A 27,858-nucleotide genomic window follows, 5' to 3' on the forward strand; every position below is an offset into this window, starting at 1 on the left:
TAACATTTTGAAAGCTCATTTCAAACGCAAATATATTCCAGATATAGAACTTATAATGTTTGGTAACATGTTAAAACTAATGGAAATGTTCCAACACGTCTTTTTATGTTGCACATTTTGCAACATTTTCAGCCGAGCCTTTTTGTTGCACATAATCGTGTGGAGTAGAGATGGGAGACTCTACTGCTATTTGCAAAACGCAGCATCCCCAAGAAATCCTTTCACTTCTTGTTCTTGCAGCACACAAACTTTCTCCTTTTGTGCAGAAACAACAGAGGTAGCACCAGACTGCTTGGCAGATTGCACCAGATTATTCCCGCCATGATCAAGCATTCATTGTTCATCATGTGTGTCACACAGATTCCAGCCCAGATGAGGCTGGACACAAACCTCACTGCCAGAATGCACAGTATGATCACCATGGTGTAAAAGGCTTTCTGCTTGGAGCGGTCAGGCCGCTCTCTGGCCGGCTCCCCTGGGCCCGGACGGATCAAAACACGCAGAGCAGAGAGATTACAGAACAACGTGATCAGCAATGAAATAACCACCAGGAAGAAATCCACAATGAAGCCCGTTTTACTGTTTACATACAAGCCCATCCTCAGAAAGCAAAGCAGCCAGACGAAGCCGATGCAGACGTTCCTGATCCTGGTTCCCCTTTTATTCCTGAGGCTCCTGTAGGTGAGCGGCTGAACCACAGCCAGGTAATGATCTGCACAAGTTAAGACTTGAAAAGATGTTTCTCCGTACCAAACGAAGGATGAAAGAACACTTCCAACAAATACCGCTAATATATTATTTGTGCGTACGCCAAGAAAATTAGGAATAAGCTTAATGACACAAAATATCTCTATGATGGTGGTGTGGCAGGAGAAATAGTCAAAGTGACTCCAGGCGTGGGAACGTTTCCGCTGCCATGCGGCGTAGAAGACGAGGATGATGAGAGGGAGGAGGAAGACGATGGTGGAAACGTTGTAGATGATGAAGATGAAGGAGCTCGGTTTGGTGATGAAGCAGTGCTGGTCTACGGAGAAGAGGAGGAGGAGGGAGGAAGGCTGTGGCTGGAGAAGTGAGGATGACGAGTTGGCTGACATGTTCAGAAGAGGCTGCGAATAAAATGCATTAAAATCTATTAGACAGATGGAAAATGCGATTCATTTTAAATATATTTATTATATATACAATTATATCTGCCTTTGGACTTTTATTTGACATAAACAACTTTTGTACTTGAGTTTCATTATTTGTTTCTTTATTATTTTTAGAAATCCTGTTTCTTCTCTACATCATGTTTTTTGTTTTTTGCTCCAACAATCTTCATCTTTATCCAACAATTCCTTTTTATCAAACTGAGAATTTAATTTATTTAATTTTGTGTCATTGTTTATCTGCAAAGCATTTGGTATGAAAAAAGGTGAATTTATGAAGGTTACATGTGGGCAAACATCCTAATGCAATATCACAGAAAAAGTGAAATTATAAATAGATTGTGTGAAAACATTTAAATAAATACTGAGTCTGGGGAAAAGCTGGAGGAATCTCCACACTGTAAATTATCCCAGCTTTAGATGCGTTAAAATTTGACCTTCATTCAGTATTTCTACTCTTAATTTCCTGAATTTTTACCATTTGGACTGAAAATGTTTGGGTTGTTCTGTTTTAGAAATCTACTGTTCAACTTGTGTCATTTTTGCTTATTCAGTATACTTCCTTTGAGTTGCTACGTTACGTGTAAAGCTAAATATTTCAGTTTTTGTAAAGATAGCTGAGAGTAAAATAAAAGTTGTTTTTTTATTTTGAAAACAGATTTCAGTGGTTTGAGATTCCAGAAACAGTCTGTTTGCTCTGTTTAAGATTTCATGCTATAAAATGAAAGTTTTATAGATTACAAACACTGGAATGTTACGTAGAGATATTTCCACTTTTAATACAGTTCCTAAAGTCGATTTAACTTAAAATGTTTGACAAACTACGACAAAAAGACTTTAAGAATATATTTATTCAAACAGTTTACATCTAACATTTACATCAAATCTCAGGAACATAAAAAGTTTATAACCACAAATAACCTGAAACTGAACTATAGGAACTACTGTAGTTACTTTTTAAATTACTTCAATGTTAATCAAGACAACATCTTCAGTCTTTAAAATTAAAAATATAACCTGGAAACACTCATAATGTAAGAAATACCTGGAATTGAACAAATTTTCTTTGATCAAATTAGTAATTCAGTTTTGTATTTTAAAGATAAACAATAAAAAACATAAAATAAAACGCACAGACCTTGTTACTGTTTTTGTTTAGTTTTTCAGGGTCCTTATCACTCCGTTTTTGTCTCCGGACCATTTGGCAGGTAAACTGGACTGACCATTTATTTCAGGACCAGCAGCAAGATTCAAACGTGGTCAGTAACATTTGCGTTGGATTCTGATTTATTACACATTTACATACATGAGCTCGATGTCTTCAGGAGGTTGTCAAACTAATTTGTAAATAAATAATGCATTTGTCAAAGTTTATCAAACACAGACAATAAGTACCGTAATGTTTTATTCACTCTTGAATAACAGAAACAGTCATTTCTGTAACTTAAATTACAGTATAGTTGTTTTGTTTTCAAAGTGATGGACCTGAATCAGTTTGTCATTTTGACATTCTTTTAGTTATGCAAAAAAAAAAAAAAACATGTTTGCATTTTACATGGTGGACAAATTAAAGAGTGATGTGAGGTTGCCATGACAACGAGCTTTTAACCTTCAATTACCAAATGTACTGATTCGTTTTCCAGTCAGTAAGCAGAAATCTGTGTGAAAGGTCAGTAGAGTTATTATGAAAAACCTCTGTGACTAAAATGTCATGACTTATAATAACAGTCACTATTATTTAATCAACTATTTTAAACTAATGTCACATAATTAAACATGTTAGAGTTAATCCAGAGAGAAAGTTACCAGAAGAAGAAAAAGTTTAGCAGCGCATGGTTTTGTATTTAATGATCTCTCTAAACCTTCAACACTGGAATAAAGATAAGAACAGAGAACAAACAAAAGGTTTGGTGCAACATCAATAAACATTTGGTGCAAATGTGGTGCAAAGTCATAACAAGTTAATGTAACCTAAAATTAAAATTTGAATAAAATAGAAAAATATCGAATTCTTATTGCTGAAATGTTAATTTATTGCAGGCTATTCATGCATGTTTTTGAATTTGTATGCAAGTTTTTTAAAATTATTTATAACTTTTTTATGCAAATGAATCCTATTTAGCTTGGGGAGAGAAACAAAAGGTGGAGAATCTAAATCCAGCCAGCATTTCTAAACACAATATTCTCACAACGTCAGACTGTTGGAAAAAACTCTTAAGGTAAGATTGAATTTTAAAAAGTAAAACAATAGTTATACATTAAATTCTTTACACTTTGCTAATAAACTTGAGGATGAATTAAATGTAAGTAGAAATGATGTTTTTTGCTACTACAGTCATCTCAGGTCAGAGAACAATATTTGTTTTGTCCATTGAACTCATGGAACAGATGACAAAACATAGTCGATATCAATATTACCTCATTTGTATCCTTAAAAATACTTAAATTGAATTTTAGGTACTAACAACAAAATATTGTAGTTTTTGATTATTGTGCTGGATTTTGGCCCCCAGGCCTCGAGTTTGGCACATGTATGACTTTAACTAGAACATTGTGGGGTTTTTTCACTGAACTTTTAAGAAGAAACCAGTTATTGTCTTTCTTTTAAACTAACAAAGCCAAAAGTTTGAGTTCCTCTGATGTTTGATTTTAATCCATGATGGAAATTAAATCGATGTCTGCGATTCCTGCTTGATGTTCTCAGTATGTGTATAGAAACAGGTAACTGAACTGAATTTATTTAGCGCCTTCCTAGACGTTTCACACTGTCGGGTTCACAAATGAAAACACACTCTGATTGGTTGTCATCTTGAGGAGAAATAGAATCAAACCTACAACTTTCAATATGTCCTCATTGAGCATTTATTGAAATTTGCCATTTTACTTATTTTGAGTTACAATGCAACCCAGTACGCCCATTTTTACTCTCTCCACAGCTGTCGTTTATAACATATGTCCCCTGTTTTTCAGATATGTCAGGAAACTCATCGTTGTTCTCAAATGAGAGCGTCATTAGCTCGTCATCATCAAACATGAAGTGCTTCTTCATGACACCCAGCTCCTCCGTCTTCTCCGGATATTACCTGGTCCTGGTTTCAGCCGTCCTCCCGCTCTCCGTCCTGATCCTCTGTCGTGGTTTCCAGCAGTGGAAACAAACATCTCCCTCCTCCACAGTCAGTCACTCTGACCACTTCACCTTCCACCTGGCTGCCATGGAACTGATCGGCATTAGTGGGTCCATCTGCTGCTGTTGGGGAATCTATAAGTCTGACGTAAACATGGTAAAAACCGGCGACTATCTGTGGTGTTTTTCATGGTTTGGGGAGACATTGTTTCAAATGCTGACCTGTTTGGCGCATTACCTGGCTGTCGTTCACCCCATAACCTACCAGAGCTCCCGAAAAGGAAGAGGCATTAAAATCAGAAATAATGTGATCGCTGCTGTTTGGCTGCTTTGTGTTGTTGGAACTTGTTGCATGTTGAGTGGCTTCCTGATTGTTAACGTCGTGATTTGGATGGTATTTCTATCCGTGGGTTTCTTCTGTAACTTCTCGGTTATGTTTTTTCTGATTCGTCCTGGTCCAGGTGAAAAATCTGGACTCGAGAAAAAACCTGACCATCGAAAGCGAAGAGCGTTTATGGTTATTGTATCGATACCGATGGTGCTGCTACTGCGATGTGCTATAAATATGGTTTGGTTTGCCTTGCCCTCAAACTGTTTAGTCTCGGCCTGTACCATGTTTCTCACGCTGCCTGGCAGTCTGACGCTACCTCTGCTGTTTCTGCACAAAGCAGTGAAACGGCGCAAAAATGCCAAATAAGGGCAGGATTTTCAAAATGGACTCCAGAAAAACTACGTTATAAAGAATGGTTGGACTAAGTGAAAAACTTGAGATTGTCCATATTTTACTAGATATTTTATTTAGAGATTTAGTGGTTAAATATATGAAGACACAAATTACTTTGGATTAGTAACTTATTTCTCAGATTCTCTGGATTTAAACTAAAAGTTTTTCTTCATAATTTTATTTTGCATTGCTTTGTTTTATTTGAAGTATCTATTTTTGGCACCGTTTTTTCTCTTGATTTGAAAAATGCTTTATAAATAAATCTAAATTATTTGACAGACCTGTTCATAAGCATTGAATGACAGGACTTAAGTGTGAAGAAAATCACACAATTTATTTAGTATTGTATAAGTGTCGGCTATGAAGCTAGAATTATGTTCTGGTGTCGATAAATGTTGACTAAAATGAGGTTTGACAAAACACTTAAGAGTGGCACTTAAACCATTGCTCTTATTTATAAGATAAAAGTTTCAACATTTAATCCATGCATTCTTTGTGAGAGACGCTGTATTTTGTATATAAAACATATCAGGATTCAGAATTGGTGATATACAATAATAATTATGAACATTTTAAGAGATAAGGGCTTTGAATTTGTTTTATGTGTGATGATACATGAACTGTACTTTCTGAAAATAAAATAAAAAAAACTGTACAAACTGCATGTTGAAGTTTTCCGTTGCATATTTACAAATGTGATCAATGCAGAACTGGCGCCCCCCAGCGGTGAACATGCGCACTCTGCTTGGCAAAGATCAAATACTTAGAAACAAACATTTCAAAAACTTCAGGATTTCATCTAACTAAATTACTCTCTTCATTATTAAATCAACAGGCGACACATTTCAATGCTAAATTATGGTTATTAAATAAAGCAAAGAAGAAAAAAAATCAATACTTTCATGTGCTTTTAATAGAAAGTACCAGTATGCAAAAACAATGAATATTTGTCATGACATACCACTATTACAGAAATTTACATTAATATATTGGCCAGAATATTTATATTTTCTCACAGGAAAGAGTGGAAAGTCAAAAGAAAACCATGTGAAATCCATTTCTGGATTAATCAATTTCTATGGAAATAAAGGAGAATATAGCTGCAAACAGACTCGCAATTCTACATCTTTGAAAAGCAAAAGCGGAGCCTCCTACACAACCAACCAGAATGTGGCCAGTTGTTTCTGGATGGTAAGTCGAAATATTTGTCTTTTCCAGCACACAGCAGCAAAACCAGCTGAAATTTTTTTTTCCTGCAGCTCAACCTGGGTTGCCAGGAGATGGGCAGAACTTGGTTTGGGTTGCTTGGTAACGGGCTGGGCTTCGCTGGGGTTACTGGATGAAGCGCAGTGTCTGCAGAATTATGACGTTGCATTCTAGAGGTTTTTAAACATTAAAAAATAACAACTTTTTGCTAAAAAACTGCTGACTTTTTTAAGCCCTGGGGCTGTTTTTAGAAGCAGTAGAGTCTCAAATTGTGCAAAATTTTACATTATACATCCCCTTTAAGAAAAAACTGAAGTAAAATGTTCCAATTTATAAGAATGGTAAAGTGCATAAATATTTTCCTAGATAGAAATTTCAAATATCATTAACTGAACCCTAAAAGTGTAGCTTCTCTATCAAACATTGCAGCTTACAGCACTGTAATTCTCCTGCCCTGTGTAGAAACAGTGAGGGTAACACCAGGCTGCTCGGTATGGTGAACCAGACACATGACACTAATATGATGCAGTCATCAGCTGCTTGTCTTAGGTACAGGAAAACGTAAAGAGCACCCCATGTAATCCTCAGGAGAAGAGCTGCCAGAATGGCAGAAATGGTGTAAAAGGCTCTCTGCTTGGACGGGACGACCCGGTCCCGGTTTTCAGCCTGTTCCCCGGGACCGGGCCGGATCAGGACACGCAGCACAGACAGGCTGCAGAAGGAAATGCTCGTTAGGGAAATTATCAACATGCAGACAGGAAAAACCAGATTCCTCACAGCAAATAAAGCCATTCCAACAAAGCAAAGCAACCAAACAAAGCCAACGATGCCGTTCCTGATTCTGACTCCTCTTTCATTCCTAAATCCCACGTAGGCGATGGGATGAACCACAGCCAGGTAGCGCTCCACGCACGTCAGGACATGGAAGGACATCTGGCCGTGCCACACAAAGAACATAAGATGGATCGCAGAGTATATCAGATATAAATCATTGTTATTCATGCCAATGAAGGAGAAAATATATCCCAACACATCGATGAGCTCCATGGTCACCAGATGATAGGTGAAGTAGTCGGTGTGACTCCTTGTCGCTGAGGAAGAGGATGGACTTTTCTTTTGCTGCTGAACAGCGTGGTTGAGAATAAAGAGGCAGAGAGGCAGGATGAGGAATATTCGGATGATGATGAGTGTGGTATAAATGGAGGAGCTTGGGCTGGAGATGAGGCAGCGTGTGTAGAAAGAGTCGAAGAAGACGCTGGAGGACATGTTGGAGTTCGAAAGGCTGTTGTTGAAGAACGAAGAGGCGTTCAAGGACATTTCTGCTCAACATGAATACATGACAAATGGATTAAACAAAAGGAACACACAAAGTGAAAACATCTTAGAATACTTGACATCAGACAAAACTAAGCAATAAGTAATTTTTTATCCAGATATTAGAACTTGTTTTAAGTCACTAATCCCTGAATGAAAACCTAAATATAAGTGAAAAAAAATCTGCCAGTGGAAGAAAAATTTTAACTTATGAAGAGTGAAAATATCTAAAAAGTTAGTTTTTATTATTTCAAGTGTACTAAGATATTTGCACTATAAACTACTAAAAAATACTCAGTAACATTTTCTGTTTTTGCAGTGTACCTTAATCTGCAGTGGCATAAAATAGTCTAAATGTGTAAACATTTGAATAAATAGATTTGTAAATAATTTTTTTAACTAGGAATTGTTATTTCTGCTGGTTCTGGTTTTAAATTTTATACTAATCCCACATTTCTAAATACCTACACAGCTGACACTGTAAAGGTTAAAGTTCAACAAAAAATAAATTCAGAGCAGCTTTTTTCCAACAATCAACTCACATTCTGATTAAGAACAAACAAAATTAAACGTACTGAGAAAGGTGATACAAAACATTTGTCAAAATGTTATATTTTGCATAAAATTGCTTGGGTGTTGCAGTATTAAACTATAAATAGTATTGATAAAATATTGGTCTCTTAATGAGATGCTGATAATGCCATTAAAACAAACAGTTTTAATATTTATACATACGTTACTTACAATAAATGTATAATATATTTACTTCTGAAATGTCTTACTGTAAACATGAAAATGACCCACCTGGATTCTTTGACGTTTTTCTCCTCCTAGATACAGCTGTAAAATTGTTCCTCATCTGGTAAATAGTAAAACAAAAAACATCAGGGGATGTATTTATGTGAAATGTTGAAACAAAAGTCCAAGTGGTTTTTGCATGTTGCAAACAAATTAGCCGTCAGTCATTCTTTTCTGAATGAGTTATCGCTGTAGGAAAATTACACAATTAAAATATCAGTTTACATGTGAGAGCAGGACTGTACCAAACAAACACGCACAAAAACACAAACTGTCATAAAACTCAACATTTGACTTATTTATAAATTATTGCAATAGAAATACAGCCCAAAAAAAGGAAAAATCACAAAAAAGGTCTTACTTATTGCAACAAAATACAAATACTGAGCAGCACAAAAAACACAAACACTTTACATTAATAATTAGCTAACTATTCTAAATATATTTTGTTTGGTGTAAGCAGGTGAAGGATTTGTATTTATGTTTTGTGTTACAAGCAGTACTGACTCATTTTGATTAACAACCTAACTTTACAGCATGTATATCAAACTTTAAGTTTTGTAAATTCACACTAACATGATTGCCATGATGCCGGCGACACCCTGATGTAAAACTGGAGAAAACCTCAGACAAACAAGCTGTGTTATAAAGGCAGAAGTAGTGGAAAAGTCAGCTCTAAGCAAAGACGAAAAGGTACTTTCTATAATCAATCTATTACGAGACAAGTCAAAATCTATTAGAAATCAATAAATTTTTTTTTTAATACCACGGTGTTTAATCTTATTTAAAAGTATGTATACCTATAAGTATGTGTACCTCAATACAGACGCCATTGATGTCTGTATTGATGTCCACACTCCTTACCGGCTGGTGGCGGTAATGCTAACCTATCGTTTTTTTTACCAACCGCCAATAAAACTGAAAAGAAGAAGAAGAAGAATTCAACCCATTACCCAAAACATTTTATGAGTCATTTTTGCCTTATCAGTCAAAAACTGAGGTAAAAACAACAGGCAAGGGAAAATTTTCAACGAGTCCTTCATCAGGTCTTTAAGGTTATTTGCGGGAAACAACCTAGAAACCATCGTTAGAGACCAAATCTTTCTCAGCCAGAGGAACAATGGGGGAGACAAAGAAAAACTGGATGCGTGAAAGCTGGTGGGACGCATTTTTGTACAGGAAAAAGTAGGCGAGTAATGACTTAAATGATACCAGGTTGGGAAAATCTGCCTTCAGGAAATGCTTAAAAATAAGCATTAGCATGAAAAGGTGCATAAATATAAATACCTCCGTATGTTTTCTTGCTGCCTTATCTATGAAATTTACACACATAAAATCAAACACTTTGATTTGACTATCATACAGTGTCTTTATGACAAAAACAAAATAAAATTGAAAAAAATGGGACGTGTACCTCAATGTGGTAGTTGCCGCATTTTCATTCAGCTGGACATGGAGTGGGCTGCAGACCTTCATCCATTTCGTGCATTATTTCAGACTCCGTTTGTTTTTTTTAAATGTAATAAATTGTATTTCCCCCTCTAAATGCTCTGGGTACCGGCTCTGGGGTTGCATGTTCCCCACTAACAATGATTTTACCATGATTCCCTATTATTTTCCTCGCAAATGACGTGTTAGCATTAATGAACACCGGCTATGTTTACGGAAGTTCAGTTTCTCTAAATAAGGGGCGTGTACTTCCGGACAAATTAGTACCGACTGCTGATTGGTCCGTTGCTGAAAACCGCCTAAAATGATTAACAGCTGCAATATATTTAAAATTTCTTAAATCATTCCCTGTTTTTTCTCTTTAAAAGTGCGTATTTCTGAAAAGAAGCGGTTGATATAAATGATATGCACTGATTGGAATATTGTTCATATTTTTTTAAATTAAAAAAATGGCTCCTAATTGGTTTAGGGAACACTTAAAATGAGTATGGATATTGTTATTGTCACCAGTGAGGCGATTACCAGCAGAAACCACTGGGTGGCAGTGTGGTCTATTCTCAAACAGGTTTTCACTCTTGACCAAGGTTAAAGAAAGTGATGGAAATAAAAAAGTAAATCTCTTTCTTCATTTAAAATAAATGTCAAAATCTTTCTGATGAAGTGATATTTTATAGAATAAGCTGATAATTTGTTTACTTTTATGTATTTGAAATAGGATGTCCGTAACAGCCTTCTGAGTGAGTTGAACAGGTGTTTTTACTTTGTGTGAAAATGGGGCAGATATAAGTTTATATTTATTTCTGCTCCATTTTATGTGTAACTTCTTTTTTTGTTACATAAACTATTCATATTTACCATATATATATATATATATATAAATATATATAATCTGCTGCATTGATAGTATTACTTTACAGAAAACAAAATGTTTTTAGTTTGAATCTGTATAAATCTGCAGTAAACTGATGGACATTTTATTCTTTATAGAAAATGCTTTTTGTTGCTCCAACTTTTCAAAATCAGCTTAAAGTTCAACAAATAACTTCTAGAATTTTACATTTTTAGGCCGCATTTCAAAAGCATATAAGTAGATTGAAGGGTTTTAATTTTGTCACATAGGACCAGATTGAGTTAAAATTTGCTTTCCCTGAATTTATTACATGCATCTGTATATATATATATATATACATTTATTTAATGGATTTACATTGAAATGTCAACCACAGTGTTACGTGTCATAATCTCCTTCCTCATTTAAACTGAAATATGACCCTATATTTGACTGGAAGCAAGCAGGTGGACGGATCATTGTGACCAGTTTGTTTTGCATTTTACCATTTTGGTAGCTAATTTCTCTAAGCAAATTTTCATTTTGGCCTCTCTGGTTTCAGGGTAACCGGAGTACAAATCAACGACTAGAGATGAGACGTTTGTGCAAAGATTCACTGGCAGGATAAACTTGTGCAATCTGTCTTTTCTTTTTCCAATATCTGATTTTCATAGAAAACTTCAGTAAATTTTACTTATTATTACATTAGTCTGTTTGAAGTTATTCCAGATACCATTTGGGTTTTTCGGTCAGTAGCAGAAAAGTGACAACAATTTTATATATAGGAGGTAAAATAAGATGAAATCAGTCCTAAAATATATTTATGGTCATTTAAAAAAAGGAAGCAATTATTGATACTTATTGACGTGGTTTATGTCTGTGATACGTTTGTATTTCTAATAGATTTAGATCAGATTTGTTGGAATAAATTGCATCTTTATGACAGCTTGTCAGAAAAACAACTTTAGGCAATTGCCCAAAATCTTAAAAAAAAATAATCAGAACATTTTCTTTACTTTAGATGCTTTTCTACACTCATCTTGTTTTTTTTTACAACCACTTCTTTTTTTCTCTTTTGTCTGTTTTTATCACTCTTTATTTCTGAATACTTTCACAAAGTAGAAATTAAGTGGAATAACCTTTATAGATAAAAATAAAAATAATGTCCCAGAGTTATTCCTGTATAAGTTTGCTCCTCATTTGTTTAAAAAAAGAGTTGAGATTTGCAATGTTTTTATATCTGCTGGGTTTTTATTTCAGTACATTCACCCCAGTTTTTATGAAAGAAGAGAAAACAGGAGTGATCAGATTAAAAAGAAGAAGAAGAAACTTGCAAACATTATCTGCTTGTTACAGACTTACTGTAGCAGAGAAAGAATAAATTAAAATGAAATAAAAGATTTTCCTTTAAATATTACTTTAGCAGTGCTAGGTTTACCTTTACATTAAAGCTCATTTCCCAAATTTGTTGTGATCCAGCCACATTTGAGTGGATTATTATGGTGAACATTGTAGATTGCACCAAAAAACACAAAATCCTACCAAGTATATTTGGTCCAATGTTTTGTGTAAATATCTTAGTACACCTGAAATAAGACAAAGATAACTTAGAAGTAACTTTTCTGCAAGATAAGAGCTTGTTTTAAGTCAATAATTCCTAAATATTCACTAGTTTCACTGGCAGATTATTTCCCTTATGATGTGTGGAATAATTTGCTGGTGGAAATAGTACTTTTTATCAATATTTAGCAATTATTGATCGAAGACAAGCTCCTATATTTCTGCTGAAAAGTTAGTTTTGTCTTTTTTTCCAAGTGTGCTAGTATATTTTTACTAGAAATTAGACAAAAATAATCTGACTTTGTGTGATGCAGCCTGGTCTTCACATGCTCTGAAGTGGGCTTTAATAAAGGTCACTTTATTTTGTTGACTTTTGATTTCCATCCATGTTTTTCTTGCAACACATCACCTTTCCTGTTCTGTGCAGAAACAGCAGAGGCAACACTAAACTGCTGGGCAAATAAAACCAGAAGCAGCTTGTCATGATTAAACAGTAGTAATTTGCCTTCGACATATAAAATGTTGTCCTAGTTAGACCCCAAGTGAACCTCAACACCAGCACTCCAAGAATGGCCATGATGGTATAAAACGCCCTCTTCTTCAGCTGGTCCACCTTCTCCTTGTCGCTGCTTTGGTCCCCTGGACCCGGACGGATCAGAACACACAGAACCGACAGGCTGCAGAAAGAGACGATGACTATGGCTATGATCAGGAGGCACGAATCCATGATGGTGAACAAGTTTTCCTCCAACAGCAAACCCATCCCCAAGATGCTGAGCACCCAGCCGCAGCCGACGCTCAGATTTCTGACCATGATCCCTCTTGCGCTCTTTGAGCTGAGGTAGAGGACGGGATGAACGACGGCCAGGTAGCGCTCCACACACGTCAGGACGTGGAAAAACGCCTCGCCAAGCAAGATCAAGCAGGCAGGAACCAGTCCCAACGCCAACGTGTTCAAATCCTCCATGTAAATACCACAACAGGAGATCACGCACCCGGTGACGCCGAGCAGCTCCATGGCGACCACGTTGTACGTGAAGAAGTCAGAGTGGCTCATCGGCACCGTCGAGGGGCTGGAGCAGATTTTCCTCCAGTGTTGGAAACCCTGGAAGAGGATGAGGATGCAGAGAGGAAACATGACAACGGTGTAGGTCAGGATGAAGCCGGTGAAGATGAGGGAGCTCGGTTTCAGGACGAAGCAGTGCATGAATATTGGGAACGAGAAGTTGACCGAGGCACTTTCACCAAAAATATCATTGATGGAGGACGAGTCGTTGGAAGACATGTCTGAAACAGAAAGATAAAAGATTTGGATTCAAAAGTAAATAACTATTAAGCTCAAAGCATTTAACTTGTTGAAGTCCAGACCACACAAGATCGTCAAACCCGAAACTAACTCAAAATAATCCCAGAGAACCAGAGTTATAAGAGTTTTGACTTTTCCATAAGAGTTTAGTTTTACTTTGTTGTGACTTCAGTTAGTTTCAGTTAGTTTTTTCAGTGTGTTTGCCAGTTTTTGATTAGTTATAGTAGTTTTAGTTTTTAAGGTACTCAACAGAAGATACTGTTTTAAAAAATATATGCAACTTTTGTTGAACAACCAAGATGAAGTGCCGTATTTTGCCGACAGCTGACGTAAACTGGTTGTGTGTGGAAAAAATAATAAACACAGGATATAGTTCCAGTTAGTTACAGTGTTTTGCCAATTAGTTACAGTTTTTATTTGTTTCAGTTGGCGAAAATGTTTTCTCAATTTCAGTTTTCATTATTTCATTAGCTTTAGTTAACTTTAATAACCTTTTAGTGGTTCTCTGGTACTTAATAGCAGAAGTGGGCAAAGTGCACAAAAACTGTACTCACTCAAGTAAAATTAAACGGTAGACATCCAAGAAATTACTCAAGTAGGAGTAAGAGTATTTGGTGAAAAGGTTAGATAATTTGATTCAATATTTAGAAGTTAGTAGTAAATGTGTAAACTCTGGTGATATGAAGCCAAATAAAAGTCATCAGACAAACGATTCAAGCAGAACACAGTGACCAGGTTGAGCATGACAGCAGAGGAAATATTGAAATATCTGTGAACCCACCTGATCTGTGGCGTTTATTCTGGTCGCTCTTCTTGGTACTGACAGCTGCAGACTGAAGACGGATGAAGCGTCCAGTGTTGCAAAACCTCAGTATGTGTGTGTGTGTGTGTGTGTGTTTCCCAGGAAATCAAATGAAGGTCGAGTGGTTTTGCATGTTGCAAATTAAATATCTGGTTTATCTTTTTGTACAGTTCATTTCTTCATTCAAATGTTCTTGTTGCTCTTACGTGAGAGTGTAAACAAATAGTGAAAGGGCAAACCTTATTTATTTACTGTTTTGAATTACTATAGATTTGTTTGTTCTCTCATAGAGAATCCAGTAAGTCAATATAATCACATCATGACTGGCTTTGCTTTGAAATAAAGCTTTCAAATGTGGTGCAATCCAAGATTTTATTGTTTTTAAGCCTGTTTGGTCGTGGAAAACGGTCACAATTTAGAAAACCATAAATATACTAATCTTATTGATTCTCAAACCCAAATTGTGAGTAAAATAACTTTCTTTAAGCATATTTTTTTATCAGCAAAGGTTATTTTATATCGTTTTAACCATTTGTCCTTTGCTTTACAGAGTTAAGGGTTGATATTTAGAGTGGAAACAATATCACACTGCCTGTTACAAAACTAAATCTGCTCAAGATTGCTGGGTTTTTTCCTGGCGCAGAATCAGGAAGAGGATTGATACTTGAGCCAAAGAAAAACGAAATGGCAACATAAACATTAGGCAGCTGGGAAATCATCTAGTTTAAACTGATCATTTATGCACTCAGTCATTTGATCCCTAGGTAACAAATCGTCGAGAAACATGATCATTTGGACAAATCTAAATGACAAATTTCTATAGAGAATGAGCAGAGCATTTAAATAAGCTGTGCAACTGAAAGATGTTTTGTTTATTCAAAACCTACCAAAAGCTAAAATATATGGGAAAATCCCTAAAAAACAAATCACTAATAAAAACAGACAAAAACAACCAGAGAATCTGAAACTGAGTAAGAAAACCAAAGAGTGACGTCAGACTGAGGAAACGACTTTCTAGATGAGAAGTTGGAATTTCAACATGGCGACGCCCATAAACATGTTTTGAAGTTTCTCTTACAAACTTCATTTTAAGCTTTACTTTCCATAAGCAAACACCAGTTTCAATTTATTCTGTTTAGAGTTAGAGGCAATACAAGTAACATTTATGTTAGAAGCACTGCTATAATGTTGTCTTTTTAAAATAACTTTTAAAAATCCCACCATAGTCTATCGCTGTTGTTTTAAGGAGCGGCCATATTGAAACGCAAGAGGCTGTAGTTTCCCAGTTGGAAATCTGGCTTCAGAGGGCATTCCAGTTGATTTATATGACTGGGAAGTCTGAATTTTCCAGTTCAGAGGACAACTGGAACGCATCATAAGACACTGAAAGAATCTGTTGAAAACTTTCAGCTGTAAGACAGTCTGAAGAAAACACTATGAAACGTAAGAAAACACAGAAACCTTAAAAAGAACAAAGCTTGAATCAAGGGGTGACAGAGAAATATAAAATCAGGAATTATGATCTATTAAGATAAAATGCAGCTAAAGACTGAAGCTCAGAGTGGAACATAAATCCATATACGAGACACTAAAGTAAGGTAAGAGCTCAAAAAATATCAAAACTTTACCAAGCAAAACATAAAACCAAAGTTTCAAAGTCATAATTTTATTTCACTGAGCATTAAATACAATGATCATTCTACACAAAATACTTAAATTAATATGTGCAAATACCAAACAATGAGACTTTATAGCTTTGACCATTTCTTTAAACCAAACCTTTCGACCAGATGTAACAATGCATTACTTTTATTACGATTAAAAATGTATTCGCAGAGCTTCGTTTACTTAATGAAGGATCCTCATGTCAGTGTTCATGCTGCCATCCAGTGGACACAAAACCAAATTAAATGTTGTAGTGATTTTGTAATGTTGATGTGAAATATTTCTACTATTTTCAACATCTATGTCATTTTATTTGATAAGTTTCTCTTTTCCTGACTGCTTTTCATTTCCACAGCCGACAAACATTCCTGCTCTGTGTAAAAACAGAAGAGGTAAAACCAGAGAGCTGGGCACGTTGAACCAGACACAAACAGCCAGTAAAACACAATCACTCTGGGATCCTCTCATGAAAATGATCTCCCAAACAAAATTCCAAGCGAATCTCACAACCAGAACTCCCAGTATGGTGGAAATCATGCAGAAAGCTCTTTGCTTTAACTGGGCAGCCGCTTCCCTGCCTTCACCTGGTTCTCCTGGTCCTGGACGAATCAGAACCCGGAGAACAGAAACACTGCAGAGGATAAGGACCGCTAAAGACGATAGCAAGATGCAGAAATCCCAGATGTAAAAGAAGGTCGTCATCATCATCACACTCATCCCAGCTGCGCTGAGCATCCAGGCGCAGCCGATGCCGACGTTCCTGATCCTGATCCCGCGCTCGTTTTTCAGTCTCAAATAGACGATGGGATGAACCACAGCCAGGTGGCGCTCCAGACACGTCAGGACGTGAAAAAAAATCTGCCCAAACCAAGTGAGGGAAGTAAAAAAATCCCCAATACGTATGATATAGACATCGCCTCTGAGGATGCCAGCTAAGTTGAGGCTGTAGCCGAAGACGCCGAGTATCTCCATGGCGACCATGTGGTAGGTGAAGCAGTCAGAGTGACTGATTGCTGCTGTGGAGGTGGAGCGTCTCTGCAGCCACTGCTGGACACCATGATGAAGGATGAAGACCGACAGGGGCAGCATGAGGATGATGATGTTGATGTCGATGCCGATGAAGATGAAGGAGCTGGGAGTCGTCATGAGGCATTGGAAGAAAACACTAAAGGAAGAGTTGTCTGATGGGAGCGCAGGAACGGAGGTGTTGGAGGAGGAATGGTTCACCAACATGTCTGTGGAAGAGAAGCAGCTGGAGTTAATGAAATGAGATTTATTTTAAGTTATTTTAAAGACATGACGTCTCCACCAACACCAGCAGCTCTGTCTCTGAAAACATACAGATTCTACAGTAACTTCATGCTAAATGTTCATGTAGTAACACAAAAATAACTACTGATTATTGATTCTTGATTACTGTCAGTTTAAACCCTCTTGATTTTAAACCATTACTGTATTTCAGGGATGATCAAAGTGCGACCCGGGGGCCATTTATGGCCCTTGAAATTATTCTGTGTGGCCCTCAATTCAATGATACACTGTTAGACTTTTTATTGTAATTTTACAGTACCTTACTGGCAACACTGTTGCCAGTAAGTTACTGTAGAATGGTAATTACAGTAACTTACTGGCAACAGTGTTGCCAGTAAGTTGCCAGCAAGGTACTGTAATTACCATTCTACAGTACCTTACTGGCAACAGTGTTGCCAGTAAGGTACTGTAATCACCATTCTACAGTAACTTACTGGCAACTTACTGGCAACAGTGTTGCCAGTAAGTTACTGTAATCACCATTCTACAGTAACTTACTGGCAACTTACTGGCAACAGTGTTGCCTGTAAGTTACTGTAATCACCATTCTACGGTAACTTACTGGCAACTTACTGGCAACAGTGTTGCCAGTAAGTTACTGTAATCACCATTCTACAGTAACTTACTGGCAACTTACTGGCAACAGTGTTGCCAGTAAGTTACTGTAATTACCATTCTACGGTACCTTTACTGTCATGATATTTCACAGTTAATTTTTACTGTGAGTGTGATTTGCAGTTATAACTGCTTTACTGTAAATGTAGTTTATAGCATAAAACTGTAAATGTATTTTATAGTAAAGCTGGTCTACTGTAAACTTGTTTCACAACATAATGTCAGTTTTACTGTAAATTAAAGTTTACATTTTTTAATACAAGAATATTTTACCATAAACCGAAAAGTTTCACAAAAGAAATTTTAGTCCAAGTACTGTGAATAAAAACAGGTATTTATTTTCAGCAGATTTGTTGAAATAAAATCCATTTATATATTCGCAATGTCATAAAGAACAATGTCGCAATACAATATAATGTGCTATAAAACAACAAAACCATAGAACACACTACAGGTCATGTCAATATTTTTTATGGCACATGTATGTAGCAACATGAACATGTGTGCATCAAGTACCAGCCATAAACTATTAAAGACTGACTTTTAAAAAATATATAGAATATACTTCATTTAAAAAACCAGCAGAGGCTGCATTGTCAGAAAGCAGGTAACAGAAGCTTAAATGTGCACTGTTACACAATACATCACAATAACAGTGCAAGTGTGATAATGTACTATATGGTAGGCATTCATATCAATAAATATTGTTATATCAGATGCATTTCCTACATTAGAAGAACTTTTATTCCATTTGTCAAACAAAATCAGTGAGATCCATCTTGTGGAAGCTGAACTGTAAAGAATAAGACAGAAAATGTGGGAGGTCATGAGATGGTCAGGAAGTTATCTACATTTTCAAATCAACAGGAAGGCTGACAAATTAAACTGAAGTGACAATGTCCAAATGCATAAAATCATTGGCATAAAGCAGCATTAAGTTGATAATTTCTTTAAAAAAAAAAATCAATTACACTGAAGTGATAATAGAAGCTGCATAAAGAATGAGCAGGACTGGCTTCACTTCAGGTTTTTGGATTGTTTATGGCAAAAGCAGTCAGTCAGTCTTCACTAATTCAAACGATTACGTACTGTATTGAGACCCTGCAAATGTCCCCAAGGAGACGATGAAGTACAACATGTCATAACAATCTTTTTAGTCATTTTGTTGGTGCTGATGGATTACTGCAAAGGTGTGCCTAATAAACTGAAAACTGCATAGTATAAAAAAAACACCTCAATTAAACGACTACACACTTAAACATTTCTGTGATTTAGTAAGAGATGCAGCGACATCCACTTTTTACCACGGACACAGAAAAGATGCAGGCTACTCTAAAGGGCTATTGTGTAGGAATCACATGCCATTTATAAATAATCATTAAAATCATATTAAAAAGCCTAAAGTAAAGTCAGAACATGCAAGATAGGAGGAAAAGACAATAATAAACATTTGGTAAAATGCTTACCTAGTTGGAAGTCCTCCATTCAAATTCAGCGAGTCGTTTGAGGAAGGTGTTGATCCGGGAGTTGACACTGACTACTTTCCTCTTGACAAGACTTCCCATCTTGCAGCTTGTACTGACTTTGGCTGTGCATTTGGTATCAACATCTGGATTGATCCTCACAAAGAATCTTTTAACAGAAATAAAATATATTAATTGTATTTTTTAAAATGAAGACATACAATACAGCAATCAGCTATGGTTCTTCATCATCAGTCAAACTGTCATTAAATTTAATTCATAAATGGCTTGGTGTAGAGTACTTACCGTTGTATCATCTCCAGCGTGGTGGATGCTGACTCCTGATACTCCAGATTGAAGACATAATATGACTTAAAAAAGACAGCAAGGACGCTGGCAAAGTCATGTAGTTGCTCAGGTTCGAAAAATACCTTCTCCTCCATACTGACCATCCACCGGGTTGCAGACATCAAGCTATTTCCTAAAATAGACAAACCCTTGTCAGGCTAACGCTAGTGAGTAAAAGTACAGACTACCATAACTATTACATACATTGCTACAAAAAATTATAGTGATAGAAAATATTCCTCTTACCAAGCATGATTACCCTTGGTGTTGTAGGTAAGGTCATTTCCATCTCAACAGACATCTTGGTGGAAGATACCTTTGAAACATAAAAGGAAAACTCTTAAATATGAATTACTGGTAGTAATTTATATTTAAAGGGCCGGTTCACCCAGATTACAACAGGTTTTTGAGAACCTCACCCGGAGACTAGACTAGACTTTACCCTACATCCTGCTACCACTCTGAAACAGCGGATGTGAATGACAGTTTGTGAGGCTAAATGAATTTTTAAAGCATTACATTCCACAAATACAGTATCTGAATGGCTAAGTACAATATGGGTTAACAAAATGTTTGTAATTTGGGTGAATTGATCCCTTTAACAAATTAATTGAACAATTCTGATTTAAGATGTGTGTTTTAAGTTAAGAGTCGATATAAAATTACATCAACCAAGATGAAGATTGAGTCCTCTTTTCTTTGAAATGTTTTCTTTTCTCTGACGGAAGTAGGACATTGCTCTATTCCACAACGAAACCGATAATTAGCTGTGTGTTGATGTTTCTTCACATGAGTACAAAATTCTCTAAATTCTGAAGTACAAATGCTGCAGAATTTACACCTGTACATAGTTGCACCTGTTAGTACTGACTTAACTTTAAATTTGCAAGAGCATGGTTTAAACAGGTGAACAGTCCTTATATGGAACCAGGGTTGGAAATTAACTTTTTTGTCCACCTGCCACTGTGGCTGAACCAACTCAAAAATAACAGAAACCACTTGAATGTTTTCCACCTTTGTCCTCATTTACAGACTCTTATACACTATGTTGGAGATGTAATGATACTTTAGCAGGCTAACTAGCTGTAGCAAGCTCAAAGTTATAGATTAGGTTAGCTGCTCCTCTACATTTCCAGATTATTTTGTGGCTTCAAATATGTTTGAAGAGCTGTCTCTTTACCTGTTGTCTTGTCTTTTCAAGAGTTGAAACTATGTTAGCACTCAGCAGGACAAAACTGCACAGCCACTTGGAGGAAAAAGCTTGGGAGTTAAAAAAGTCATCTGACAAAAAGAAAAAAGAACAACGTTAGAATTCATCCTTGTTGACCTAGCTAATCTGCACTCTTAACATTTGCAAGGTCATGGTTTAAACAAATGAACAGTTAGATGTATTTTTTTAAAAAAGGGGGGATCAATTATCAGTTAACGTTATATTGTTCGACAAAGGATGTAACAACAATGCTAACAGACACTCACTGAGCTTATCTCAACCCAAAGCTAGTCGCCGAGGAAGATTTAGCGGCAAAAGCCAAGCTAAAACCTTCGGTAAAATTAGCACCTTAGCTAACGTTAATTCCGAACCAGCTCAAAAAATAACACCATCATATTTTTCTATCTTTCACCTCATGCTAAGTTATAGCATTATAGCATGATGCTATAAGTTCGTTAGCTCCATCTAAAATATACATTGGCTTCAAACAGTTTTCTAAGTGTTTTTTTACCTGTCTTGCGAAGAGCTGAAGCAGTGTGAGCCCACAGCGACAGAGCTGCACTTGCACTTGGACGGAAAAAGCTTGAGTTTAAAACAAACGTCATCAGAAAAAGCGTTGGAAGCGAAGCCACCCTTGATGACGTAGCTAGATAAACTGCATATTAATGTTAGCTAGGATGTGAAAAAACAAAATACATGCTCTCTTTCTGCCTTAAAATATGTTAACCACTAAAGGAGTAAAAATACAGAAACAGAGAACCACGATGAAACATCTATGATGACCGTTGGAAATCAAATAGAATTCTTACATGGCCAGCGCAAAGACATTATTAGTACAGTACCACTACTGTAATGTGTAAACAGTAAATTACAACTTCAAAACATACAGTAAGTTACTGTAATGCTATGTACTATACCCATAATGCAATGCAAAGTACAGTAACTAATTGTAAAGATGTTTTATGTTAGTTTACTGGGCATTTTGCGGTATTTAGCTGTAAAAAATACAGTAAAGGCTAACAGTGCAAGATATTATAAATACAGTACCACTACTGCAATGTGTAAACAGTAAATTACTGCAACTTCAAAACATACAGTAAGTTACTGTAATACTATGTCCTTTACCCATAATGCAATGCAAATTACAGTAACTAATTGTAAAGATGTTTTATGTTAGTTTTACTGGGCATTTTGCGGTATTTAGCTGTAGAAAATACAGCAAAGGCTAACAGTGTACAGCACTGCAAACAACCAGTAAGTTTTACTCCAAAGTAGAATCTGCACCCCATTTATGAAACTAAGCTAAGTATAAATAATAATTAATAATTTGTAGATACTTTCTGTTTAGAAGTCAGGCTGTACTTTTTAGTCTAGTAGTTTTCTTTTTTGATAGAATGCCTTTCGCATTTTTCATCACAAAAGTGATACAATTTTTATGATCATAAATTACATTTAACTTCACTGTTGCCTCTGTTTGATTAAGTTTGGACACATTGTTTCACATTACTGCTGTAATCAGTAATGTGAAATTAAAATGTAAAGTGTATTTAGAGCACAAAATAAAAGACGTGTATTTAAACAAGTAAATAAAAACACCAACTTGAGAAATGTTGCCACTGGAACAGTTTTTCTACTCTCCTTCTCTTACCCTAAAAAAACTTAGCAAATACAAATAAGAACCTGCATAATAACTGAAAACAACACCCACCTTTTCAGTGTGTCTGATTTCCAAGCTTCTGACTTCACCCCAAAGCCAGAGATGGCCGTTGAATGACAGAAATTCCTCATCATGAAGTACGTCACCGTGCATCGCTATGCCTCCTGGTGTCCATTTGGTTCGCACCATGCAAACTTCCATGTCATCATTTATTTTTGCACGGCTCATTTCTGTAGGGAAATGTTGCCCCACTACAGGAAGAATGTCTTCCCAGGTAATTATGGGTTCAGTAGGGCAGCTGAGGAGCGGCCATTTGTTCACCGGCGAACCATAACCACAGTCAGTCAGTCACACACTCTGTTGTACTTCCTGTTGTTAATTTGCAGTGAGAATAAAATGTGTCTGACATAACCAGATGTAATTATAAAATTAATATCAAAATGTGAGTTTGCAACAGAATCTTTGAACTGTAAAGCTTCTTTGTTGTTTGTTTCTAAATGTCATTTGTAAATTCAAGAGCTCTTGTCACTCCAGGCCAGCAGGGGGCCCTAAGCAGTGACAACATTTGCTAATCCAATTGAACCTTCGCTGTAATTATAGCACAGCATTACTGGCGTAATGATTAAAAAAATAATAATTAATGCACTTCGTTTAGGAAATTCAGCGATAATGAACCAGAATCAAAAATGAAGCTGAAATAGCCACAAATCCGTGCTTCAAAATCCAAAATGGCTGCCAACTACAACATATCAAAACCAGGGATAACTGCAGAATTACAATATATTTATGAAAGTTTTTTGTATCTCATTAAAGGAGCTACATACAGTACAGTGCAAGATTTAAACATGTTGCTTCAAATATATAAAGGCAGAAAAAAAGATTGTTAAAGATTTATATTGGTACTAATATGATTCTGGTCTCTGAGAATAGCATAATCAGATCACATTTGTAAACACTGTAAAGACATGGCTGACAAAAAATAAATGAATTTGAAGGAAAACAATTTTTTATTACATTTATTTCATTAGAAGAGATTTACAGTAACAGACAAACTGAGTGAAACAGCGTCTCGTCGTTATCATGGCGCTAATAGCAAGAGCTAATTTGTAGCACTCATCCCTAGATGGGTTAGGGACAAACTAGTTGTTTGAAAACTGCAAACTGTATTTACAGAAGCCCAATGATGAAATAATTGACAGAGTTAACAACACATACAGCAGAGAGATTAAAAATAAAACGCATTAAACGTGATTACAGCGCTGGTTTTGACAGAGTTTTGGTTTGTGTTCTGAACATGTTGAAACTCTTCAGTTAAAAACTACAGCCTGATAAAAATACATAACTGATTGTGAAGTTGTCATGTTTCAAAATGAAATCTTTTTTTTCAGATCCAGCAAATAAAAAAGGTAAAATCAAACTGAAGTTAATTTACTTTAGAGTTCTGTCTGTGTTTCATTCAGCCACGTCTACATCTGACTGATATATTAATAACTAAAACAAAAGCTCAGTTTATAAAACTTTTTATTCTTTAAACCTTTATGTAAATCAATATTCTACATTTTCAACAATCTCAGGAATTATTGTTGAATTAACTATTTTAAATAAATAATGCTTAAAAATATAAATTATAGACATATTATAAATATACTTATATATTTCAATAACCATGCCTAATATTTGGCTAACAATTATTGATTAGTAATTAAAAATACAACTGTACATTTTGTGTACTTCCTATATAAAATATTTTAAGATCTCATGTAAAACTCAAATTAATATTCAGTAAATACCAAAAACATTCAAAGTGGATTTACATCAGTAGATCTTAAGACAATTAATTAATTCCTTAACCTATAATGCAGTTTATTATCAAAGCAGATATAATGTAAGTAGACTGATGGTATTTTTCTGAACATTTTAACATAGTTGTTTAAAAATAAAAATTGTTAGCTTTACAATAGTTTAACAATAATAACTTCAAATATGACTTCAAAATGTCTGAACTGAGATATTTCACATTAAAAGCAGAAATGTTTGGAAAAATACATAAGATAAAACGTTCTGGAGTAAAAAATAATAATTAAATATGTCTTTTGCTCTTTTAGATGTTTTATTTTCTGCTGATGGATTTGAAGTTTGTGAACAGAATGAATTAGGTTAATTAGGAAACAGAATACGTCTGAATCGTTTTATTTATCTGTATGTTGTAAATTTCATGTTCAGATATGTTATATGTGTGAGATTCAGATTTTTCAGAAAAGGTTACAAGCCTAGTTTGTATTTTTCTTCTTTTGCTGGATGTTTTTCTTGCAGCACCGTAACTTCTCTGTTCTCTGGAGGAACATCAGAGGTAAAACCAAACTGCTGGGGAGGTTAAACCAGAAAGTGCAGATCGCAATCAAACATACGTTACTTCCTCCTAACGCATCATACGAGGTCCAAACCAGACCCCAACCCAATCTCACCAGCAGCACTGCTAGTAAGGCCACAATGGTGTAGAACGCCCTAAGCTTTGATGGGTCAACCTTTTCTTTACTCCCCGCCGGTTCTCCTGGACGCGGACGGACCAGAACGCAGAGAACAGAGAGGCAGCAGAAAGAAATGACAACCAAAGACAAAATCATGACACCGAGATCTACCAAAATAAAGGCTTCCTTCAGCGCCAGAACCGCCCCTACCAAGCACAGCACCCAGACACAACTTGTAGTGATGATTCTGAACCTGACTTCCATGTCACCTTTGACCCTCAGGTAGATGAAGGGATGGACAACAGCGAGGTAACACTCCAAACATGTCAAGATGTGAAAAAACGTCTCTCCGTACCAAGTGAACTTGCAGACTAGTATCCCCACCAACATCACGTCAGCGTCCTGCTTTATAACGGCAACATAGCCGGTGGCAAGTCCACAGACACTGATCAACTCCATGAAGGCAACGTGGCAACTGAAGTTGTCAGAGTGACTCGTTGATGCAGAGGCGGAGGTCTGCCGACACTGCTGGCTGAGACAGTGGTAGAAGAGGAAGACGCAGAGAGGGAGGATGAGGACGATGTGGAGGCCGTAGAACGCCATGAGGAAACGGGAGTTTGAGCTGGAGATGATGCACTGGACATATGAGAGGAAGAAGGATTGTGGAGGGAAGGAGTCGTTGGTCACTGATGAGTTCATCATCTAGAAGAACCAAATACAGGTTTGTTTATCAGATATTCTGAACTAGACTCATAATAATCCAGTTCTGTGTAGAATTAGATTACGGACACAAAACAATTTAAAAGCAATCTGGTTAGGATAGGTCTGTGGCCTATACAAAATTCATGATCGTTTTTGCACCATATCATTCATAGATAAGATTTTCATCTGCTCAGTTCAGCTTTGAGCTGTTTTAGGGTCTCGTCACTTTAAATCCAAATAAGCTAAGCTAAGCCAACCCCCCCCAACTCAACGTTTGCAACTTGTACAGGGAAATGGCTCCAAACAGATTCTCAGTTATACAGCTGCATATCTTTGAAAAACAGAAGTGGAGCCTCCTGCACAACTAACAAAAATACAGCAAGTGGTTCCTGTTGGTAAGTCAACAACAAAACACTTATTTTTTCCAGCAGCCATTGTACAGTGTATACAGTAAGACGAGCTGACCAAATGTGATGGATTGGGTTGCTAGGTAATGCTCCTGGGGTTGCTAGGTAACAGGGAAGTACCTGCAGACTTGTGATGTTTCTTTCTGAAGGGTTTTGAAACGGCTCATTTTCCAGACACCAAAGAACATTAACGTGTTGCCAAAAACAGCTGGGTGATTTTTTTCAAAGGAAGGTGGAAGCAGTTGAGACTCAAACAGAAATGCAAAAAAGTGCAAAATCTGAATTTTGCATTAGCAGGTTCCCTTTAAAATGCAGTCTCACTCAGTTCACTTCAATGCAAAGCAGTTCAAATGTACTGTAATAAAGTTTATATTAAAACAAATCAAACAAGTTCTATGATGTCTATAAAATGTTAAAAAGTTATCCAGTTATCTTCATCTTCAGGATCTTCTGTCCTGTTTGTTTTGGGTGTTTTCCTGCCTCCAGGTAACTGATTGCAGCTGGGAAGTGGAACAATTGGGAAGCTAAATGCAAAGACAAAAATGCAGAAAATGGAACCAGAAGGAATCCTAAACAGAAAGAAATCTAACAAAACAAATCCAATACTCAAATATATGAAATAACTGAGCTCGTAGAAGGAACAGAGAATGAATAAATAATAAAAATACGAATACAAAACTGGAAATAACATAATTTAAATAAATGTCTGATTATCAGGCAACACAGCCGCCTGATTAGGTAACAATAATTTGATTCAGGTGTGATGCATCAGACACTGAAATATGAACGACAGTAAATCCTGAGGACCAGAGTTAAAAAAAACAAAAACTGTTCTGGTTATTAAGACTACAATAAACATTTATTTGTAAGAAGCCACCAGATTTTATTGTACTACTGTGATCACAGTATAAGTGATGATAGAAAAAATGAATGTATGCAACTAAATGGCACAGCAATCACAAAACAGAAACAGCATAAATACTGCATTCAAAAAAACAGAAATTAGAAACAGGATTCTTCAGGACATCAGTTACATACAGAAGTTATTTTCATCCCCAAACTGCCTTTAATCATGTTTTAAAATGTATTGATATTAATTCATAATGTTATTATTATAGTAAAGAGAAGAATTTATTGTATTTCTTTGGGGTTTTCTAACATCATTAATTGGAATGTGATAATAAATACATTTTGTCACAATAAAATACATTTTCACACCAACGATAAACGATATGATAAATGTCCACCCCTACTTTAAACTGTGAATTTGTTTTTGTTTTGTTTTTTTTAATTTGAATATAAATCTACAATTGAAACAAAGCAGGAACCATTAAATATTTATTTTGAACGTTCAAAATACCAAATAAATGAAGCTTTGTGATTTTTAGGAATATAATCACAGCTTTTGAATTACTAATCCAAACTAAAGAACTGATTTATACTAACAGTATATTTTTTAGACATTTTAAATGTTAGGAATTGCATAGGAATGTGTAGCTAGTTTAAATTTAATTGAAAATAGCACACAAAGCCAAAATATGTCTTAATAAAAGTGCACCCACCTTGTTAATTCTCTTCTTTTCTTCTTCTCCTTGCAGAGCCACAAATTGCCTTCAGCTGATTTCTGATCCAATACAAAGTGCTTTCAAACGTCAGGGCAGCGTTTGTACGGCAGCTGGAGGAAATTCTGTGTGACTTTTTGCATACTGGTAAGCAAACACTCCACGTATGATTGTTTTAGATGCTTCGTTT

The 27,858-nt window shown here is 36.0% G+C and overlaps 4 protein-coding genes across 4 annotated transcripts; all 4 read right to left on the bottom strand.

Moving 5' to 3' along the window:
• Positions 1–221: 221 nt before the first annotated feature.
• Positions 222–4,504, bottom strand: LOC122820705. Its single transcript, XM_044098275.1, has 2 exons — positions 4,232–4,504; positions 222–1,106 (listed from the first exon to the last, which is right to left on the bottom strand). Exon 2 carries the CDS (start codon positions 1,092–1,094, stop codon positions 222–224), a length of 873 nt encoding a protein of 290 aa, XP_043954210.1. The 5' UTR covers positions 1,095–1,106; positions 4,232–4,504.
• A 1,018-nt stretch (positions 4,505–5,522) lies between these two features.
• Positions 5,523–9,980, bottom strand: LOC122820223. The gene is made up of 3 exons (XM_044097463.1): positions 9,729–9,980; positions 8,321–8,375; positions 5,523–7,521 (listed from the first exon to the last, which is right to left on the bottom strand). Exons 2-3 carry the CDS (start codon positions 8,373–8,375, stop codon positions 6,599–6,601), a joined length of 978 nt encoding a protein of 325 aa, XP_043953398.1. The 5' UTR covers positions 9,729–9,980; the 3' UTR covers positions 5,523–6,598.
• A 5,379-nt stretch (positions 9,981–15,359) lies between these two features.
• LOC122820305 lies at positions 15,360–22,817 on the bottom strand. The gene is made up of 2 exons (XM_044097629.1): positions 22,581–22,817; positions 15,360–17,160 (listed from the first exon to the last, which is right to left on the bottom strand). Exon 2 carries the CDS (start codon positions 17,156–17,158, stop codon positions 16,235–16,237), a length of 924 nt encoding a protein of 307 aa, XP_043953564.1. The 5' UTR covers positions 17,159–17,160; positions 22,581–22,817; the 3' UTR covers positions 15,360–16,234.
• A 1,808-nt stretch (positions 22,818–24,625) lies between these two features.
• Positions 24,626–26,308, bottom strand: LOC122820172. The gene is made up of 2 exons (XM_044097379.1): positions 26,227–26,308; positions 24,626–25,699 (listed from the first exon to the last, which is right to left on the bottom strand). Exon 2 carries the CDS (start codon positions 25,697–25,699, stop codon positions 24,800–24,802), a length of 900 nt encoding a protein of 299 aa, XP_043953314.1. The 5' UTR covers positions 26,227–26,308; the 3' UTR covers positions 24,626–24,799.
• Positions 26,309–27,858: the final 1,550 nt, after the last annotated feature.

Source organism: Gambusia affinis, linkage group LG18, assembly GCF_019740435.1.
Source record: "Gambusia affinis linkage group LG18, SWU_Gaff_1.0, whole genome shotgun sequence".
In the NCBI taxonomy this organism is placed as follows: domain Eukaryota; kingdom Metazoa; phylum Chordata; class Actinopteri; order Cyprinodontiformes; family Poeciliidae; genus Gambusia; species Gambusia affinis.

What these genes read in the sequence shown, in the direction of transcription:
- LOC122820705 (XM_044098275.1), bottom strand. Translation starts at nt 1,094, where the DNA reads ATGTCAGCCAACTCGTCATCCTCACTTCTCCAGCCACAGCCTTCCTCC.
- LOC122820223 (XM_044097463.1), bottom strand. Translation starts at nt 8,375, where the DNA reads ATGAGGAACAATTTTACAGCTGTATCTAGGAGGAGAAAAACGTCAAAG. An exon ending in AAAAACGTCAAAGAATCCAG is followed by an intron (nt 7,522 to 8,320) that starts GTGGGTCATTTT and finishes CATGTTGAGCAG; the next exon opens with AAATGTCCTTGAACGCCTCT.
- LOC122820305 (XM_044097629.1), bottom strand. Translation starts at nt 17,158, where the DNA reads ATGTTGGTGAACCATTCCTCCTCCAACACCTCCGTTCCTGCGCTCCCA.
- LOC122820172 (XM_044097379.1), bottom strand. Translation starts at nt 25,699, where the DNA reads ATGATGAACTCATCAGTGACCAACGACTCCTTCCCTCCACAATCCTTC.